This window comes from Arachis ipaensis, chromosome B1 (assembly GCF_059453495.1).
Source record: "Arachis ipaensis isolate K30076 ecotype BB chromosome B1, ASM5945349v1, whole genome shotgun sequence".
NCBI lineage: Eukaryota > Viridiplantae > Streptophyta > Magnoliopsida > Fabales > Fabaceae > Arachis > Arachis ipaensis.
The window spans coordinates 142,079,760-142,101,784 of NC_142436.1; the positions used below are offsets into that span (position 1 = coordinate 142,079,760).

At 37.8% G+C, this 22,025-nt stretch overlaps 1 protein-coding gene across 1 annotated transcript; it reads right to left on the bottom strand.

The window, feature by feature from the left end:
- Positions 1–896: 896 nt before the first annotated feature.
- On the bottom strand, positions 897–9,360 carry LOC107613536 (uncharacterized). Its single transcript, XM_088501994.1, has 22 exons — positions 8,540–9,360; positions 7,907–8,375; positions 7,720–7,805; positions 7,358–7,471; positions 7,041–7,229; positions 6,856–6,921; positions 6,688–6,744; positions 6,093–6,215; positions 5,898–6,014; positions 5,474–5,581; positions 5,244–5,379; positions 4,725–4,856; positions 4,148–4,324; positions 3,445–4,061; positions 3,063–3,240; positions 2,731–2,969; positions 2,583–2,646; positions 2,204–2,442; positions 1,910–2,096; positions 1,551–1,776; positions 1,298–1,453; positions 897–1,188 (listed from the first exon to the last, which is right to left on the bottom strand). Exons 1-22 carry the CDS (start codon positions 9,254–9,256, stop codon positions 1,095–1,097), a joined length of 4,491 nt encoding a protein of 1,496 aa, XP_088358120.1. The 5' UTR covers positions 9,257–9,360; the 3' UTR covers positions 897–1,094.
- Positions 9,361–22,025: the final 12,665 nt, after the last annotated feature.

A 22,025-nucleotide genomic window follows, 5' to 3' on the forward strand; every position in this document is an offset into this window, starting at 1 on the left:
AATTAGTGGATGTGTGCATGTGTGTAATTCGAATTACATTGAATGTGTAATTCCAATTAGACATAAAAATGTCCTCGTAGTTGAACCCTGTAACAATTATTCGTTTAGTTGATTCACCTAATTTTTTGTCCAACTTGGTTTACATAGGTGATTTGTCCTCATTTTTATGAATGAAAATTTTTTTAATATTTTTTTTAAAGTTTAGGTGTAAACAAAAGAAATAAAATAAATTTTTTTAACTATTGCATAAAAAAAATCAAATTGAGATCGATTTTTTTTTTCTTTCTAACTTATTTTGGATACCGTTCTGTATTGTCTAGCCCCTTCAAAAGTTCAAATCAAAATGTTTAAAATTTTTGTTTTCCTTATAATTCCCGCATTTTTGTCCTCTAGTGTGTCAGATTATACAAAGTGAATGGCAAAACATAAATTGTGTTTTATACTTTTATGAATGTTTCCACAAGATAACTTCTGTCAACGAAAGCAGATGAAATAGAAAACTGTAAACATTAAATATTTATTTAGGTGAACTTTTAATAATTTTTTTAAATTATTTTTAAAAAAAATAAAATTAATTTTATATTTAGATATTTTATATAAAAAAATTTTATTCATCAATTGTATTTGAGTACAATAATATGATAATATTATTTTATATTTTTATTGTTAAAAATTTGTCAAACAAACTAAAAATTAAAAAATATATTTTTTATTAAAAGAAATATTTTTCTATTAACTTAATGACTTCTAAACCAACACTAAAAACGATTCGTTTTTACTGAGCCATACATCACTATTCTGTTGTGTTTCGCGCACTGAATATAAGAAAAAGACATCAGGTAGCGTTACGCTTAAACAGCACTAAAACGTAAAAACGCTTGATTAATATTCTATATTCTATTATATTAATAACACATCGCACTCTTAATAACAGCTAATCAGCTATTAACGCGTTTTTAAACCCATTATACTACAATCATGAAGAATATTACGATATCAACAAGGCGCAATCCTAAACCGTACAAAAACATGTTAATGAAAGCCAACAAATGCTTGACTTGTTGCACATTAATAAAAAGAACATTTAAGGAACTTTAGGCTCGTGCTATCAGTTTCAGAATCTCAGCAGCTTCCTTCAATCTCCTCTCTCTGTTATCTTTCATAACTGCACTAGCACTTCTACCATTTCTGCATTTCACAAAACAAAATAACATGTAACTGATTGAATTGAACTATTTCTCTAAAATCAGATTAGCATGCAATTATTATTTTTTCAATATCCTGACTTTAACAACACCTTTTCTCGTAAACTGCCTTTCTTTTAAGCTCATCAACGAGGTTGTGCAGTCGTTTAAGGAGGGCTGGGGACTTCAATACGGCTTGAACCCCAGAATGAGTTGAACAAATCTTCTTCATAAGTTCAGAGGCAATGAAGTATCCCTCCTCCTTATTCCTGGAACGTGTTACACAAGTTATATTATACACTAAGAAACGGCAAGTATAATCCTAGAACAGATTTTGAAAGGCTAGAAACTTTTGAGGATTGAAACCTTAGTAACTCCATGACAATTATTTGTATAGAGTTGTGTGTTTGGATCAGCACTTCCAGTAGATGAGGGTAGCGCCCAAGATTTCGTAGAGTTGAGAGAGCATGTTTTAGAACCTCCTGATCAGGTATACTCCTGCTGACTGATCGGATAAGCCCCAACAAGGTGTCAATTGCACCTGCAGCCACAAGTTCTTCACAGCATTTCTGAGAATGTTCTGTAGCCATATCTGTGAATGACACATACATGAATCAACAACGAAACAAGAATGTAAAATTTTAAAAGCAATGAAGTAATTGGGCTCTTCTAACATTTGTGTTGCCTATATATTGTGTAAAATTTTCACTAGATGTAGCACTCACCTAATGTAGAACAAGTATGCAGGACATCACTAAGACTTTTCATGTTAAGTAGCTCTGAAAGCGCTGCCAATAGTCTATTTATGAGACGCTTGCTATCATCTACATTTCTGGCAGACTCTCTCATTCTCAACCGCAAATCAAGTAGTTGCTTTGACTCTCTACGTGCAAGGTAACCTTTCCAGTGGGACTACAAAAATTGTAATTTTTTAAAAAGAGTAAAGAACATGAATAAATCAGAACAAATTAATTGAAAAATGATAAACATTGTTGGTAACAATTAAGATGCTGCCATACTTGGATGACAACAATTTGGTGTCTATGAAGAACGGCCTTTTGCCTGGCTATCCATCCACGAATGCAAGATTGAATGGTAATGGCAGAGTTGGTCATATTTTTTTGTGTCAAGAACCTTTTCCACCATCGTTGCAATTTCACAACAGAAAACAAGAACAGTTTAAGTTGAATACTGCAACAGCCAACTGGACTTGAAATGGAATCAACAGGAATAGCTGCACGTAGACTGGAAGCACACCCTGCATTGTAATAACAAGAGACGAGAATATAGTATGAAAATGTTAAACAACTCTATCAAGTAACTACTAGCTTTAACTAGCGAGAGAGAGAGAGAGAGAGAGAGAGAGTAGAAAACACTAGTAATTTGTGAACTGATTACCTAACAGCCGATTTCTAGTTATATGCCCCCTAACAAATCTCTGGATCTCCACTGCAGCATCTTCCTGGAAAACTCAGCACGTAGTAACACACATTAAACACATACAAAAGGAAACCAAACACATAAATAAACAGACAGAATACCATACTTGGACAACAACAATTTGGTGTCTGTAAATATTGGCTTTTCTCCTGGCCATCCACCCACGAGCACAGGACTGGATAATCATGGCAGACTTATTTGCCAATTTATGGAACAAGAGACGCTTCCACCACCGCTGCAATTTCACAACTGAAGACAACAGTAGTTCAAGTTGAAAACTACAAACTCCAACCGGTCTTGAAATGCAACTAATAGGAATGAGAGCACGTAATGTAGAAGCACCACCTATATCATCAGAAGAGAGATAGTACAGTAAGTAAATTCCAAACTACAACTAAATCCAGCAAAAATTAGCTACACAAAACATGCATTAGTAACCTAATAGCCGATTTCGAGCTGAATCCCCCCTGATAAAACGCTGGATCTCCAACGCAGCATCTTTTTGACAATTGAGAACCTTTTGGCATGCCCTGCTTCGTATAATACACTGGATCTTCACTGCAGCATCTCTTTTGAGCAAGAAGTCCCGTTTCATCAGCCAACAACGGCAATGCCTCTATAATTATTCAAAGAAAGTAGAAGTTAATAAAATATTCAACACCACCACCACAAAACACATGACATTTATCCAAAATTCAGAAAAATCACAAGAATAGCAATTTCACACAATAATGCTATGCATTCTCTGCCCTGCACCAAACTAGAAAGCCGTTCAAATTAAAACCAGGCATAATCAAAAGAATATGAGCCAATGTCTTACTTGAATGTCAACAATGTGATTCTTGCGTGCACAAGCTTCTTTCCGTGCAATCCATCCACGCAAGAATGCCTGAATGAAAGTAGCTGCTCTTGATGTGACTTTTAAGTGCTGTAAAGCCTTCACACATCTCCACATTCGGAAATAAGATTGAACTTTTATGGTAGCTTTAACATGATTTAAAAATCTTTTTCTTAAAAACCACCTACGGAAATTACTTTGAATTTTAGTTGCAAGAAGATGCTGCTTCTGGCAGGTTGACTTGCAGCATCTGTAATTCTTCCAAGCAAGCTGAATAGTAACAGCTGCATTTGTATGAAGATCAAGTGTAATGTTCTGTTGGGCTAAATTCATAGCTTTCTCTTTTAGATCAAGCTCAAAAATATATCTATATCGTGCCATCCAACCACGGACAAATTTCTGAATAGTAATGGCAGCAGTCACAGGATCTAGTGTCCTGACAGAAGGACATCTACTGCATCCTTGCTGATGCCTGCAATAGAGCCAACTCCTCACAGCTTGCTGTATTAGCTTTGCAGATCTCTTCAGCTTCACTAAAGAATGCCTATGAACAAAAAGCATGGCATATCTCCTATACGTTTGAGAATGCCTCAATACGTCTGCCAGAGTGAACAAGGATAAAACACCAATAAGTGACTGGCCAAAATACAAATAAATGTTTGATACTAGTTGATAAAGCATATACCACATGAAAAGTCACAGGCTTGACTGGTGGTGTATGCCACACAGACCAACTCCTGCCTTGCCCTCATCCATGCTCTGAAAACCGTTTGCAAAAAGGTGACAGCATTTATCATCGTGTGAAACTTACTACGAGTGATAAATCCCCGGAAACGTGATTGTATTACTTTTGCAGCATATTCTGAAAATATTGAGTAGCGATTGTCACCAAGAGAAAAGACACATCAAGAAGACATGCGTTGCAAGAAAATAGAACAGGTGAACAAGCAACAATGTGCAAAAGTGGAAATGAACTAACTATGCTTTCCATGTCAAATACTCAAATCAAAGAAGTCTATACTTTCCCAGTCCAAAAAAAAAGTTTTAGTCTAAGTTTCTAAGCCTTCTTCAATTCCAACGAAATTGAATCAGCATTTAAGGAAAGGATGATGAATGAACTACCATTACCATTTCTGAGAAATTTCAGGAACAAGTATCTATGAAGTAACGAACTAATGAACCTTTTGAGTGTTACAATAGCAGTAAACGTATGAATGGTGACATAGTAGCAACGTAAAGAGCCGTGTAGTCATGTTCGTTACCCCTTTTAGTATCAGTGCCAGATTCAATGGTCCTGGATCTCTGCAAATTAGAAAAATCTGGTTTCCTGATAGAGTTTCTTTGAGCCATATCCTGCCACCAAGCCTGGATGGCCTTGAATTTTCTTGCAGCATCTATCATGATAATCACAATAATTTGATCAAAGATTTATATAAAATACAATAAACAACCACCACAGAATAAAGAAAGATAAGTAAATATTAATATCTTCAATAAGGTTCTAAAATTGCTTTGGACACTGTTTCTTACTCAGCCAACTAACATGCAATGAAAGAACTACAAATCTGAGGATCATCTATACTTTAAAGATGAAGCCTATTTAACATTAGTTGATGTTATTTTCTTACCTCTATTCTTCATACTAGAGTTGTGTGAATCCAACTTATACATCTATCCTATGGATTGTTCCATTAGTAGTTTATTTATATAAAACAAGAAATATAAATAAATCCAAAGCATACAAACAAAAAGGTCACACAATTAGAGAGAAAACAAGAAACCTTCATTGCCTTGTACATATGAATCATCTGGATTTTGTACTGATTCAGAACTTGAAAGGCACTGCACCATCCTCAAATGTCTGCGGTTTGCACTTTGGCAATCATAGCCTAGGAGCTTATGGAAATTTAATTGATCCTGGAAAGAAACAAAGAAAGAGAAAAGGAATACATCACTTTTACAAATCCCAGAGAACAACAATAATAAGATCCATAATCGTTGTCCATTTTACCACATTTTTCTTGACAAATAATTGGCTTGCTAGGAAGACCAACAATATCACCACACTTCGATCACTGCGAGCACCATTATATTGAAGTAGCTCACTTATCTGAAGTACCTGTAGAATAGAATTCCCAAATTGCTTATATCACCTTCTGGTCTACAGTTAATATTCATGCATGAATAAGTAAACTTTTTCCCCTTGAGGTTAGACTATCACAATATTTGTGGATTTTTAGATACCAAAGTTATCCATCCAATGTTAGATATGCAAAAGCTGAATCTTTGACCCTCACAAAAGGAAGTCCTTTGGGCAAATTTTTATTACATGAACTTGCAAAGTAAATGACACAATTATAGAATAAGAATATATAAGTTTTTATTGATGCCAGCTGAATGGGTTTTCAATGTGTTATAAATTAGGGTACTATTACCTCTGGAAAATTCCCAAGTATTGTAGTCAACTTCTGGGATAATATAAAATTGTACAATGCATCTGAGTATTCATCAACTGACATTACTGATGCCTTGTTACTTTTCATATTAACTTCCTGCAAAAAGCATAAAATATCAACTTAATGAAGAAAAGATCACACCATGTTCCGCAGCAACCTAAACATGTTCAAGACCTTCAATGAGCAGGAATTATGGAATTCCTTCTGGAAGTAATAATCAAGTAAGCACCAGATAGCTTTGCCATCAACAAGGGAATGAAAACTGTCAATTCCACAACCATAATTTTCACAAACGGCCTGCAGAAAAAAAATTGAGACAAGGTGAATTCGAAAATATCAAAATTAAACATTATTATTTAAGTGTATATCACCATCTCACAAAGTTCAATTGCATGATCTGATTCTCATGCAAGGGGATAGAAATATATATGAAACATAGTGTGGCAGACCAAGTATCACAAACTAAATTTCTTTAAAGCATACACACCAAACCAACACAATGTCATTTATCAGTCTATATCCACTGATGAAATATTACCGGATGAACTTGTGAACTAGATAACCAAAATGTAATGAATCTAGAAAATTGCCGCCCCTTTCTCTAATCAGTCCCTACGAGTTCTCATATGATACTGTAGTTTTGAATGGTGTAATAATTAGTAGAAAAAAGCATGAAGCCAAGAAAAATGGTTAAATAGAGAGTAGGAGTCTCCTATTCGGTTTCCAAACAAAATTATATAGGATATATGAAGGTATCCTATGATGGTACCTGAATCCAATTCAATAGCATCTCCAGAGAAGTCGAATTTGCACTGTTTATGAGATCCTGGGACATGAAGTAATAATAAAATCTTAAGAATAATTAAACATCAGCTTAAAAGATAAATACAGCAAAGAAATGCTAGTTGATAACAAATTCAAAACATGAAACTGATACCATGCCGATTCCTCGAATTTTGGAAATTTCCCCCACCAAACTTGTTTTGTCAACCAAAAGCGGTAGCTGCATGCCATATGACATGGAAAATTACATTGCTGTTTCAGTTTAGACTTTCATAGTTGTAAATTCTCAGCAAATAAAATTATGGAAATTTAATGAACCAGGTATAACAGAACTGCTACCTGCAAGTGAACAAACATATTCCAGAGCAAGGAAAGTGTAAGTTCTTTATCACCACTAACAATGTCATCGGCTAAAATCATCATGCCATCTTCATCATGTAGGGACACACTAGCTTGTTTAAGATATTGAAGGGCAAGAACACAGTTTGCTAAATTTTTCTTACGAGTATCTGAGGGAACTACAATTTTCTGTCAATACAATGATGATGCATCATTATTCATAACCAATGGCATTATGCTTAGCAACGGCATTGGAAGTTTCAAATAAGCCAATACATTTCCAACATATAGAGTGAGTAAAATTAAATCCGACTAACCGTCAGGATAGAGGGATTATGTTGCAAGAGCTGAATAGCCCGACACAGTTTCACTCCATCTTGGAGATCAACGAATAAATCTCTAACACTGAAATCATATCCAACAAGATGACCCTACAAAATCACAGAGCAGTCAGATAAAACAAAATAACACATCTTGAAGTCAATATAACAACCATAATCACACTAATCAGTTGTGGCCCCAAAACATTAAAGTGCTGCATCTATTATAATCATATAATGCACCCAAATGATGTTGCCCCCATGCAGGTGGAAGTGCAAGTGCCCGCACATACACAACCCCAGTAGCAGACAACTTCACAATCAGACAAAAAAGCATAGCACTTGGAAGAATATCTCACCTGTTGATGAGATGCTTTGTAACCTAAAATCAACAAGTGTGCTAAAAGGTTTCCTTCTCCATGCATTACATCAGATGATAGAAATTCTAATTTCCAACCAAAAAGAGAGAAAGGTCAACCTACAATGAAAACACCCGTTACAGATATATCAATAGAAAATGCAACCAAAGCATCCAAGAGGACTTGCCATGAATCAGTTGACTACTCGATCTAATCCAAGACTCTGCTCTGAATAATAAAGGGGAACCCCCATCTAATCCGTCAATGCCATACTCAAGCGGGAGGCAACTTTGACATTTAGCTTTATCCAAGACAAGCACAAGGAGTAGTATCCGCTTCAAAATGACATTCCCCAAATTCTCATAGTACCCTGCCCTATACACGCCTTCAACCATTTTGTTATAAGAGAATGCTTTAGCTAGACCCTCATGTGAAAAGAATAGCTTGTCAATGAGCATTTTCAGATACTTGACATCTTGATCAGAATCAACATCTTCACTTGACAGCAAGGAATCACCACCGAAAATTATATACAGTCCAATTCGCAGCCAAATTGGATTATAACACATAAGGATTCCTATGGCCTTATTTTTCAACCCAACATCCGTTACTATAGGGCAATGTGCCTTCATGTTCAGCCTTCCGCCATCAATTGTCTGAGAAACAAAGAAGCAGAGGAAATTCAGACAAAGCTCATTTGCTTTTCATTCAGAGCCTACTTCATTTGAAGTTCAGTTAATTATCCCCTTTCTAGTGTGTTTCTATTAGCTTATTTGAAGTTCACAACAACTATAATCAAGAGCTAGCTGATAAAACAAACCTTTGTGACTAGACTCATGACTTCAAAAATCTCCTTACAACTCCCAAGGCTCAGATAAACCCTCATTCGCTGCTTCAAATCTTCAAAGCTGCACACATCTTTCAGAGAATCGCTCAAAGAAGAGAACACCAAATTTGGGAGCTCAAGTGCGGCATTCTCATTGCCAGCACGATACTCGTTCCTGGACCATGTCTTTCTCTGCCTCTTGGGAGTTCGCCAAGATGAATCGACCCCAACCGAGATCCCAGGGCCACTGTCCCTCTTTCCCTTGGGGGCTGGCATGGTGGTAGTTCCATCTCCTACGGGGACACCGGCGATGGACAAGTCGCAACCGCAGGAGGCTGGGTTTTGGAGGAGGAAGTTGAGCCATACGGTGATGGATTTGGCTAGGGATTTAAGGGACTGCTCCTTCTTGACTTGGGCCTTTCTGGAAGATTGTGCCTGCTCAACTTGGAAGGCCTTGAGCTTCCTGGCTGCGGCGGCGACTGATTTCTTCGTGGGAGGAGCAAGGGAGGGGCGACGACGGGAAGCAGAGGCGGAGGAGGAGGAGAAGCGAGGGGTTAATTTGGAGGCAGTGAAGAATTTGGTGTTTGGAGTTTCGACGGTAGGGTTGACGGAGGGGCGTTTGGGGGTTCTGAAGTTGGTGATGTCGTTCAGCAGTGAGGATGAAGATTGGCGAGGGAACGGAGATGGAAAAGGAGCTTCGTCGCCATCCATTGTCGGAAACTGGAAAATGTGAGAATGAAAGAAGGTTCCGTTGGGTTCGATCTTTTATTGCTTTTTGAGTTTTGAATTTAAAATCGTGAGTGAGGGCGGGTAAATTCTGGTGGTAGCCGTTTGGAGGAGGAGGATTCTGGTGGTAGCCGTTCATCTTTTAAGCCCAGTAATGATGTGGATAAATTGGGCCTATCTGGGCTGAATTGGAGATAGAGTCGGCCCAATAAATATTTTGTGGCATACTAATGGAGTCAAATGTTGTAAAAATAATAGTGCATATCTGCAACTAAATTGAGTTGGTCTAGTAGTTAATTCACTAATATGTTTAAATAAGTATTAGAATTTAAATTTCGCCATGTACATGCAGCAAGTAATGCATATAGAGCTATAGGCTAATAATAGTGTGGTAGAGAGAAGCATCAATTTGTGCGTTCTGTTATTTCCATTTCATAATTAGTTAAACAAACAGTAATTAATAGACAAGCCTAATACGATTTTTATTTTGTAAAAATAACTTCATTCTTTTTGTTTCACCTTTGGATTAGTTGAAAAAAACAATAAGAAATTTTCGCAGCTCATTCATTTTTAACTGTTTTTATATTCGTTAAAATATTTTAATTAAAAATAAATGATAATTAATTTAAAGATATAAATATGATTATTAAATAGAAAATATGAGAAAAAACTAGATAAAGAATATTGTAACGTAGTTGAAAGGGTAAAAAATTTGATTATGGATTTATTATTGGTGTTTTAGTTAAAAATAGGTACAGTAACTGTATTTACAAATTGGTGGAGGTATCACATGAAAGCTTTAACACGCGGGAGACATGTTGAATGCAGCACGTGGGGGACGTGATTGTCACGTGGCGAAGTCTGGTTGCATGAGACTGCAGCACATGGGGGGGAGGTGTATTACACGCAGCAAACTATCATTGGCTGATAAATCAACACGTGGGGGGCGTGTTGAGTGCTCCCCTCTATATAAGGCAAAGCTGGTACCATTTTCATTGCGAGGAAGAGTGTTCTTTGATTGTGTTGCTAGTATAATTGAGGGTACCACAAACTTGGCAGTATATCGCAACGGTGAGATTATACAAAATACTCATGAAGGAGTGAGGTTTGTGTGTCAAAATCCGTTTTCGTTTGTGGTTCCATGCACCATGACGTTGATGGAGCTTTAGAATAATCTCTGTCAAAGCATGGAGAACGGTATGTTGAGGAGAGTGAGCAGTGTTTTGTACCAGAATCCAGTTATAGTTTCTGGTGATCTAATACAGTTTGATATCATGCCGATCATTGACGAAGCGAGTATGCAGAATATGTTCTAAATTCACCGGCAGACTCATATGCGACAGTCACAAATTGAGCTGTATGCTAAGTTTGAAAACGTAGAGGCAGATGGGATTCAAAATGATTTAGATATAAAGGATGATAAAGTTGTAATGTACGAAGGAATGAATAGTGACAGCGAAGAGGACGTCGAAACCACTTATGAAGCCGGCGACGAAGATGAGGATGGTGATGTGGGAGTCGAGGCAGCAGCGGAGAATGTAGTGGTTCATCTTGCAGTTAGTCAACCGATGAACGTCCCACCTTTTATGCGTAACTTGGATTTTGACGCCATGAATGCACCGGAATTTTTGGAATATGCAAACATAGGTACGTGATGAGTGAATAATACGTTTTTGTGTTTTTATATTTTGGATGGATCAATGAATAATGATTTCTGCTTTCTGTAGGTGTTGCTGACCCTGAGGACGAAGAGTTCAAGATCGGAATGGAGTATAGTTCTAGAAAGTCTATCGTCGCAGTAATCAGAAGTTACACTATCTCTAGAGGAGTCAACTACAATGTTTATGAGTCCGAACTACAGACATTCTATGCAAAATGTAAGACGTATGGACATGGGTGCGACTGGCTTATCCGAGCCAGCTTGATACGGAAAAAAAGATTGTTGAGAGATATGGAGATACAACGATAGGCACACGTGTACCATGGAAACGATTTCACAAGATCATTCAAAGTTAGACTCAAACACAGTTACTGAGGCTATAAGGCCATTGGTAGAGACTAATCCGTCCATCAACGTTAAATCTATAATTGCGGAAGTCCAGTCAAGGTTCAACTACACCATTAGTTACCGAAAGTCTTGGTTGGCAAAGCAGAAGTCCATAGCCAAAGTTTTCGGTGGTTAGGAGAATTCTTACCAAGCTTTTGCCATGGTGTCTCTCGATCATGGTTCAGAAGATGCCTGGCTCAATTGTCCAAATAAAAACACGACCCCTGTATAACGAGAGTGAGGAGGCAGACGATGTCAGAATACTTCACCGCGTATTTTGGAATTTCAATCCATGCATTAGGGCGTTCAAGCATTACAAGCCTCTAGTTCAGGTTGATGGCACATACCTATATGAAAAATACAAAGGTACACTTCTGGTTGCTGTTGCACAAAATGGAAACCAGAACATTGTGCCTATCACCTTTGCCATAGTGGAGGGGGAGACAGCTGATGCGTGACACTTCTTTCTAAAAAATCTACAAAGGCATGTTGTTAGAAAATACGGTGTGGATATGATCTTAGACCGACATGAGTCAATCCGGGCAGCAGTAAATCGTTCCGGTGGTGACTAGCAACCTCCAAGAGCATGGTGGATGTTCTGTATAAGGCACATCGGTAGCAACTTCTTAAGGGCATTCAAAGTCCCGTACCTGCAAAAATTTGTTGTCAACATAGGGTATTCAAGGACGGTGGAGGAGTACAACATCAACTATAAGAGGTTGGAAGAGCGAGGCGAGGCATATGCCCGGTGGTGCGATGCCATTGGATTTAGACACTGGGTATTGGCATTTGATGAGGGTCATCGATGGGGCCATATGACGACGAACCATGTGGAGTGCATTAATTCAATGTTGACGGGTGCCCGAAACCTCTGTGTGTTGGTGCTTGTTCAAGCAACGTATTATCGGTTAAACGAACTATTATGAGGAAGAGTGCCGAGACTCACGAGCGCAAGCGTGCTAGATTTACTTACTCTGTATTTTCACAACAGCAGATAGAAGCAAATATGCAACGTGTTGGAAATATAGTTGTGCACCGGTTTGATAGACGAAACAAGGTGTTTGAGGTGCGTGAAATGCCTAATAGAAAGGTGTTGGTAGTTGATCTTGCGCGGCGGACGTGTGACTATGGGCACTTTCAGGTGGAATGACTACCATGTCGACATGTTATTGCTTGCTGTGCCAACAACGACTCGACGGGCAGCTGTATATGCATGATGTGTACAGAATGACAGAGGTTCATAAGGTCTACAGATTTGAGTTCGTACCATTAGGCGATACAGAGACATAGCCTACTTATCAGGGACCCATGTTGATCGCTAATTCCGCCTTGAGGCGCACGTCGAAAGGTCGTCCCAAATTGACCCGATACCTGAATGAAATGGATTCACGCGACATGCGTGGTCTCCGGATATGCCGCCTCTGTGGTAGACAAGGTCATAGTCAGAGTCGATGTCCTGAGCGTGCTGGACCGAGTGGTGCTGGTGACGATGATGATCCCTCGATCTTTGTTGGTCTTTGTGTTTGTATGTTTAGGTTAATTTTATGATTTTGATGATTTTGATGTTCATCGTGTTTGTATTTTTATATTTAGGTTTATCCATTCATGTTTTTCTCGTTCGTCATGTTTGTATTGTTAGGTTAATATTATCATTTAATACCTTTGTGAGTTAAACATACAAAAGATTAACTAAGAATTACATTCACTTAAATCTAAAACCATACTAAATTCTAAAACCATACACAATATTAATTAAGAGTTACATTCACGAAATTCTAAAACCATACTAAACATACTAAACCCCTGCTCACTTTTTTCGAACCAACCAGTTCAGTCCCTTGCTCATCTTGCCCTGACCAAATCATGACAAAGTAAACCTATCTGGTGGATTTTGTTTCATTTGTAGGTTAGGATGACCCCAGACTGAGTAATCGATAGCCGGAGTGGCCGACCCACCTGCCTCTGCTAGAGCGACCGACCCACCTGCCTCTACCGGAGCAGATGCACCGGGGTTGTACTCGTCAACAACCTCAAAAGTCGCATGCGGCTCGATGAAACCACTATCACAGGACGCCCGCCCTAACGTGTGATCAGAAGCAGGACCCCGCATACTAGTGGGCATATCTATTGATGCCCAATGTGGATCATCCAACTCTGATGGTGAAGGCATAGTGGTAAGATCTGGATAACCACCCAAACCAGCATTGTCTCATTGCTGTATTTGCTCATCTCCATGACCGTCAATGGAAATCTGCAATGGGATCAACGAAAACTCAACCCATTCTTGTCCAGGCGGAATGTACGGTGTGGGCTGATTATGTTGAGAATGCCGACTGTGCTGAGAGTGCCAATTCTGCCCACTGTGCTGACTATAGATAGCAAGAGGCACGGCGATGGTGAGCAAAGGTGAGAGACAGAGAGCGCTGGAGTTGGGGTGCCATTTTGAAAAGTGAGAAGGTGAGAGTGAGAGAGTTGGGGAGGGGCGGATGGGTTTAGATAGCCTATGAAGCTTTTGGTCATTTTCAAATGGTTAAATTACACGGTTGGTCCCTATACTTTTACTAAAATTACAAATTGGTCCCTATTGTCAAACATGTGCAGCTCATATGTTTAAAATAGAGAATATGTTGAGAATATTCTGTTAAATCAAACACTTTTTGAACTGTGGGACTAAATTACAAATTTTAATTCTCTTTAGGGACCTAATTACAAACGACTAATTTGCAATTTCACTAAAAGCATAGGGATTGTTAGTATAATACCCACAACTTAATTAGCCCCAAGATCACTCACTCACATAAATAGCACTACCATATTTTTCATCACTCAAACTTACTAAAAATATAAGAATATAAGGGAAGATTTTTGAAACAAACACTAAGTATTTTGATTCATGGAGAGATGATTAACAACATACATATGAAGCCTTTTTATAGACAAACCTTCATAATAAAATAGTAATTTTTATAACAGCTAAACACTAGTTGTAGTGATTCAAGAAACAAGTAGAAACTTTGACTAATCAAATTTCTTATTTAATTTTGCTTCAAATTCTTAGTCATCAATCTTGAAGCTTTCAATTCATGATTCATCATTCTTCTAGTATGGAGGTGATGAGTGCAACTTGTTCATGATTCTTCCAACGTGATTTGTAGCCTCTAATTTTGACTAGAAGATAAAGTCTGACTTGTAATTCTTCTAGCTTCTAGTTTCATCACTTATAATTCTTGTAACTTCTAATTTCATGATAGTTATAGTATGGTGTAGTTATACTACTCTCTCGAATATTCTTGATTTAATTATCTAACAGGGATCAATTGTGTAATTTAATATTTTATAAATTATTATTTTATTATTCATTTATTATGTTTATTAACAATTAAAAACAAAAAAAATAACAAAATAGATCTTCTATCAATTGTGGTTTCCATGAATATTTTGACAATGTGAATCAATAAGTTTTTTAATCCTTTAATCCGTTACATTTGTAAAACCTAAAAAATCGTGTTTATTAGTTATTCAATCAATTGAAAGTAATTGAATTTCGATGACAATATGAATTTTTGCAAAATTCAACGGGTTCTTGTTAGGGACGGAAACAAGGTGAGTTTCGATGAGCCTAATCCTTTTGCTAACGAGGGCGAGGAAGTTGCTTGTGTGGCGTATAGGTATAGGAGGTGGAAGCTCGATTTGATATGTATCTCGTGGCGAGATGTGAGGTGCATAGTCTTCTTGAGCTGAATAAGAACAAGTCTTTCCTTACTTTGAATGCTTTGGATGATTTTGATCCAAGTATTCCGGTGTCGATTGGAGGCAGAAGTTGGAGACTCAAAGGGTAGCTGTGTTGGCCACTGAGCTCAAGAACAAGCCGATATAATGAAGCTGGGATATGTGTCTAGAATCTATCCCCGTGACTATTTCAATCATGTGATTTTTCCATCCTTATATTATCGTTTGAAATTCAATTAATTGTGTTATAATCATAGTTATCAAAACCGGACCAGACCGGACGGTTTGACCGAAAAATCGGTGAATCGGTGGTCTGGCCGATTCGGTTGATCCTGTGAACCAGACACGTAGTTGACTCGGTCAACGGTGGTCAAATCCATTAAAAATCGGTCGGTTCGTGTCTGAACCGCTGTTGACCCGTGCGAGTCCACGGATAGCTGTGTTGGCCACTGAGCTCCAATATAATGAAGCTGGGATATGTGTCTAGAATCCATCCTCGTTGATGAAAGGTTCGAACAGGGGACTGACAAACCCCAATTTGACGGTTTGTTTTGTATTGATTTTTGGGAATTTTATCACCTTTTACCCATATTTATTCAAGAAATAGCATGGTTTTGTATATTCTCCTTTAATTGTGCTTGAATGTGAAAACATGCTTTTTAGGACTCAAAATAGCTAAATTTAATTCACCTTGATTCTATTAGATGCCTTGATATGTTTGTTAAGTGATTTAAGGTTTAGGAGGCAAAGATTGGATCAAGGGAATGAAGAAAGAAAGCATGAAAAGTTGAAGAACTCATGAAGAAATGGAAGAACCGGAAAGCTGTCAAGCCGACCTCTTCGCACTTAATCGGCCATAACTTGAGCTACATAGGTCCAAATGATGCGGTTTTAGTTGGGTTGGAAAGCTAACATCCGGGGCTTCGAAACGATATAAGATTTGCCATAGTTGCATCACGCATAGGGGAGCGCACGCGCACGGTACGCGGACGCGCCGATGGTGGCACATGACCCACTTAATGCAAACGTGGCCAGCGATTTTAGAAGCCTTGTGGGCCCAATCCAACTCATTTCTGATGCTATTTAAGCCAAGGATTGAAGGGGAATCAAGGGACTTTTCATACTTTAGATGTTAGTTACCAATTAGTTTAGTTTAGCTTTGTAGTTAGTTTCTAGAGAGAGAAGCTCTCACTTCTCTCTAGAATTAGGATTAGGTTTAGTTCTTAGATCTAGATTTTAATTCATCTTCTTCTACTTCTACATCTCAATTCTTTGTTGCTACATTCATCTCCTTCTATTCTTTTGTTGCAATTCCCTTTATGTTGTTCTTATGTTTTGTTGTAGATCTACTATTGTTCATTCCATTTTCTTTCAATTCAATAAGAGGTAATTCATAATAATTGTTCTTCTTTGCTTTTCTATTGTTGATCTCTTGTTTTTGTAGTTGTAGATTCCTTTAATTCTTGCATTTAATAATGTTTACTTCTATTGCACTTTATGTGTTTGTTGAAATGTCTCTTTTAGTTTTAGTGTAGATTTTGTTCCTCTTGGCCTAGGTAGAGTAATTAGTGACACTTGAGTTATCTAATTCCTTTGTTGATTGATAATTGGAGAGATTGCTAATTGGTTTGGAGTGCACTAAAGCTAGTCTTTCCTTGGGAGTTGGCTAGGACTTGTGGCTCAAGTCAATTCATCCACTTGACTTTCCTTTAATTAGTAAGGGTTAACTAAGTGGTAGCAATGAACAATTCTCATCACAAGCGAGGAGGATAACTAGGATAGGACTTCTAATTCTCACAACCTTGCCAAGTGCTTTTTAGTTGTTAGTTTATTTTCATTGTCATTTACTTTTCATGCTTCTTATCCAAAACCCCAAAAATAACTCACAACCAATAACAAGACACTTTATTGTAATTCCTAGGGAGAACGACCCGAGGTTTAAATACTTCGGTTTATAGAATTTAGGGGTTTGTTACTTGTGACAAACAAATTTTTGTATGAAAGGATTATTGTTGGTTTAGAAGCTATACTTTACAACGAGAATTCATTTGTGAAATTCTAAGCCACACAAAAATCCAATCGTCAAAATGGCGCCGTTGCCGGGGAATTGCAATGGTGTTATGTTATCGGTTGTTGTACATATGTGAATAGTGTGAATATCTTGCTTTTTGCTTTATTTGCTAGTTGTAGAATTTTATTTCTCTTATTTTCCATTATCTTTTGATTTTTGTTTTCTCTTTCCATTATGAATTCTCATTTTGGCTATGAGTGTGAGTACAACTATGTTGTAGGTGATGAGGACTATAATGGAGATGTGTATCAAGGATGGGACAATCAAAGGTGGGAAGAGCCATATGCTTATGATCAATCATCATGGCAACAACCCCCACCAATGCACTATGAGGAAGAGCCATTCTTTGATGCATATCAATCAAATGGCTATGGTGGATCTCCTTGTGATTTCCAAGAACCACCACTATATGCCTATGAGTCATATCCTCAACATGACCCTCAACCACACTCAAAAGCCACTTTTCACCAACCACCTTCATATGACCCTCATCCATATCCACCATTACAACAACCGTATGAGCCATATGAACCACATATAGAGCCACCACCATCTCAACATCACCACCTCCAAGAGCCACCCCCTCCATGTTATTACCAAGATGAACCACCTCAATTGTATGAAAATTTTCAACCACAAATGTATGAAAATTTTCAACCACAAGATGAATACCACTTTCCACCACAACCTCCCATGGAAGAATATTCATGTCCATCAATCCAAGAGCCATATGATCCTAATCATATTATCCAAGAGGAACAAGAGTCAAGGGATCATCTCAAGGAAACATTGGATCAACTTCAAGCAACCATGGAGCGTGTTGTGCAACAAGTGGAAAGAGTGGAAATTATTAAACCACCACAACTCTACCAAGAAGAACCACCTTCCTACTATGAACCCTTCCCCCAAATTGATGAACCCTTCCATCCACCCCAACCTCCAATGGATGACATCCTTGATGTTCTTGTTCAAGGACAAGAGGAAATGACAAGGGATGTGCAACAATTCACGGCCGCCTTGGATGAGGTGGTAAACCGGTTAGCATCCCAATGCTTGAACTCTCAAGGAACTCCCATGGCTACATGTGGGGAATCAAATGAAGAGCATAACATAAAAGAGAGATTGGTGGAGAATGAGGGAAGTTGCTTTGTATTGGAACAATTGGAGGAAGCTATGATTATTGAAGAAAGGGAAGAATTGGTTGAAGACTTAGGAGATGCGGAGCCTCCATGGGAATCTAGAATTGAAGAAAACCCCTCCAAGATGATTGAAATTGATGCTAGGAAGGAAAGTGCACACCTTCCAAGACATATTCCATATGAAGATTTGGATGGGATAGAGCAAGAAGTGAGTTCCCTTGGTGATGAAGATCAAGCATCAAACCTTAGTGGTGAAGAATCCTTTGAGCATGAAGAACCTTCTCCCAACAAGATGGAAAGCAATGTGGAGGTAAATTTTTCTTACCCTCCCATTTATGACTTGAGTAGGAGAAAAGGTTTATATAAAAGTGTTGAACAAAGGATTATAATTGAGAAGTCTTGTGAAGAGGTGGAAATCCTTAGAAAAAGGAGGATGGGAATTGAATACGCTTTATCAAAACTCTTGGAGTTGTCTTTGCCTAGGTTGCCATCTACTCCTTCATTTGAGTGGGTGAAATTTATTTCTATTAGCTTTATTATCCCACTTGAATATGGTTTGCTTGAAACGGATGGCCAACTTAGGGAGCTTTGTGGGATGAAGCGTAAACGAAAAATGTTTTGTGGTTGGCGTTGCAAATCAAGGCTCATTATGGTTGATGCATCAAACATGAGATATAAAGGTTGGAGTAGTGCTCAAATAGATGGGTCTAGGAGGATTGTTGACCACTATATAGAGAATTCACCTTACTCACCACCCGGTTGGACTAATAATGATGATCAACCTCAAGACGGGTATGAAAACAAAGTGTGGGATCCCGGATTACAAGAAGAGGATCAACTTTGGGAGCCCCAAGCTTGTGAAGAACTCCATCAAGACTTGGCTCAATCCATGAAGAATCTTGGGGCACAATGGAGAACCAAGCATTGGTGGGAGTTCCAAGATGAATACAAGCACAAGTCACCTTGATGAGGAGCTCCCCATAAGTCCAACTTAAGGACAATAAACAAAAGTGCTAGGTGGGAGACAACCCACCATGGTAAAATCCTTTCATTTTCTCTTTTGTACATATTGATAGAATTAGTCTAATTTCATATTTTGTTTAGATAGTTGAGTTTAATTGGTAGTTTAGTATGTTAAATAAGGTTTTATGGTGTTTTGGTAGCTGTTTGGAGGTTTGGAATGCTTGGATTGGTGCAAAAACATAGAAAAAAAAATTTTTGAAAAACAGAGCACCATCCACGCGTACGCGTACATGACGTGTACACGCACTTCCAGCATTTTCGACCATCCACGCGCGCGCGCCATGCGTGCGTACGCGCGGATTGAGAAGTTTCAACCTCCATACATTTTTCCAGAGAGTCGTGCCTGCGCCGCGCCAACATTGTGCCTTTGGCACAACCCTATTTGCGCGCTCGCGCACATGACGCGTACGCGTCACTCTCGAAATAAGCCATCCGCGCGCGCGCGGCATGCGCGCGTACACGCGGATTTCCTTCCTTCACCACATTTCTTTTCTTCTCCTCTTTCTATTCTTTCCTTCTCCTTTCTTCTTCCCTTCTCCTACCCCTCATCCAACACTTCCAAACACCATTGACAACCATTTATTTTAGTTAACAAATTAGTTAGTTAGTTAGTTGATTAGTTAGTTTTAGTTTAGTTTTCATTTTATTTTCTCTCTTTTCATCATAAGTGTTGGAGTATTGACTTTGTTTACTATACATTGCTATATCCCTTATTGCCTAAATGCTATTTTAGCATGAATGTTTTTAGATAATCTTTGTTGGATTCTATGATTGAGGTTATATTTTGTTACTTGGTTTTGAGTTCTTCATGCTTACCTTTTGAAAAATGCCAAGTGATGAGAATTGTCTTCGAGCTTATAACTCTTTTGCATTGCATGTTGTAGCTAGCCACCATGTGATTTGGATCCTTTTCCCTCGATTAGGCAACCTCTTGATGGATGATGTTGTGCATTTACCTTAATGCATTGTGTTCATGATTATATCCATCCATATGTTTGACTTGAATGCTTTCATGCTTCTCTAATGCTTGTCTTACCTTACAAGCTTACTTAAAGCATCTCAAGCACACTAGGATAAGTGAAGTGCATGCTTCTTTTGTGACATAGCTTTTATGCTAATGTGTATTCTAAACCGCGCAATTTAGAATTCACACACCTAATATTTCTTAATGTCACACTAATTCACTCACCTCATTCTAGTGATTTACCTCATTCCAACAATGTATGCTTCCTTGCTTTTATATCTTCTCATCTTATGGTGTTATATTTTTGTTTTTCATAATGAATGCACCACAAGCAACCATGGAAGCGGAAGAAAGAACACATTGCAATCCGGAGAGTCGTCGTACCCCCTTGCTCATCTTTGAGTGCACCGAGGACGGTGCAAACTTTTAAGTGTGGGGAGGTCGTCCGACCGGTCGGCGATTTTGGGTGACAAATTTCTAACTCCAATACTTTTGCATTTCATTCTAGGATTTTAGGATTTTTACTTGCATTTTCTTATTTTTGCATATGCATACACAATAAGCTTAGTCAAAATAATGAGAATTTTTCAAGATTTCTATCTATAGGGCATGTCAATTGATTTGAGTGAAAACTTTTCATAGAACTTGCTTGAATTATATATATTATGGATCATGTTTTGAGCTAAGAACACAATCTTGTGAGACTTGAGCCTAATGATGTGGTTACATCTTATAACCACTTATTTTTCCTTCTTGTGTGCATTATTCTCTTTCTATGATTGTAATCTTTGATTTGTTTGATTCTTTATGTCCATTATTTTGTGTATTCATGCATTTATGTGATTGAGGCCATCATTTCATTTAGCTCACTTACCCAAATAGCCTACCTTTTATCTTCCATTGTTAGCCAAATTTGAGCCTACGATTAACCCACTTATTCTTAATTTAGCACATTACAAGCCTTAAAGCGAAAAACAATAAATGTCCTTATTTGGATCTTTGATTAGCTTAGGCTAGAGTGTGTGTATCATTAAAAAGTGGGAACCTTGGGACATTGGGTGAATAAAAGGGTAGTTTTGTATTATTATTGTAAATATTGGGAATTGGGTACATGCTCATGTATTGATTAAATGTATAGACCTTATGCATTGGTACTCTTGTATATAGTTTGAAAGAAAGAAAAAATGAGAAAAAAAAATATATGAAAAGTATAGAAAAAAATGGAAAACGAAAGAAAACGAAAAAGAAAGAAATAAAAAGGGGACAAAATGCCCCAAGGTGAAGCTCAATAAGATCAATGCATATGAGTTGTGAAATGAAAAGAAAATGCATGAGTATGTGAAAAGGTGAAAAATGGGTAGTTAGATTAGAACTTAATTGTATAGGATGTCATAGGTTAGGTGGGAAGTTTAAGCTTATCAAAGATTCAAATTTCAAGCTCACTTGACCAAATATGCATCCTACCTTGACCCTAGCCCCATTACAACCAATGAAAAGACCTCATGATACTTGTATGCATGCATGAAATAAATGTTGATTGTTAGAAGAAAAACAAATCTTGGAAAGCATGAAATAGAGGAGAATTGAGTGAATCAACCCTAAACACTTGAGCGAATAGAGTGCAAACACATCCGGTGAGGGTTCGATGCTCAATTACATGTTTTCACCTATGATCATCATTCTTCATGCAAGTTTGTAAAAATATTTAATAACTCAATTCAATTGTGGATTAGACTTGCTAGTCCTTAGCCCTTGTGCATATATGTTTCTTGGGAATTGAT

Excerpts from the sequence above, each read along its gene's own strand:
- LOC107613536 (XM_088501994.1), bottom strand. The coding sequence starts at position 9,256 with ATGGATGGCGACGAAGCTCCTTTTCCATCTCCGTTCCCTCGCCAATCT. Across the intron at positions 7,806-7,906 it reads GAGTAGTCAACTGATTCATG|AATTTCTATCATCTGATGTA; the intron begins GCAAGTCCTCTT and ends GTTGGAAATTAG. Across the intron at positions 1,454-1,550 it reads ATTGTCATGGAGTTACTAAG|GAATAAGGAGGAGGGATACT; the intron begins GTTTCAATCCTC and ends AACACGTTCCAG.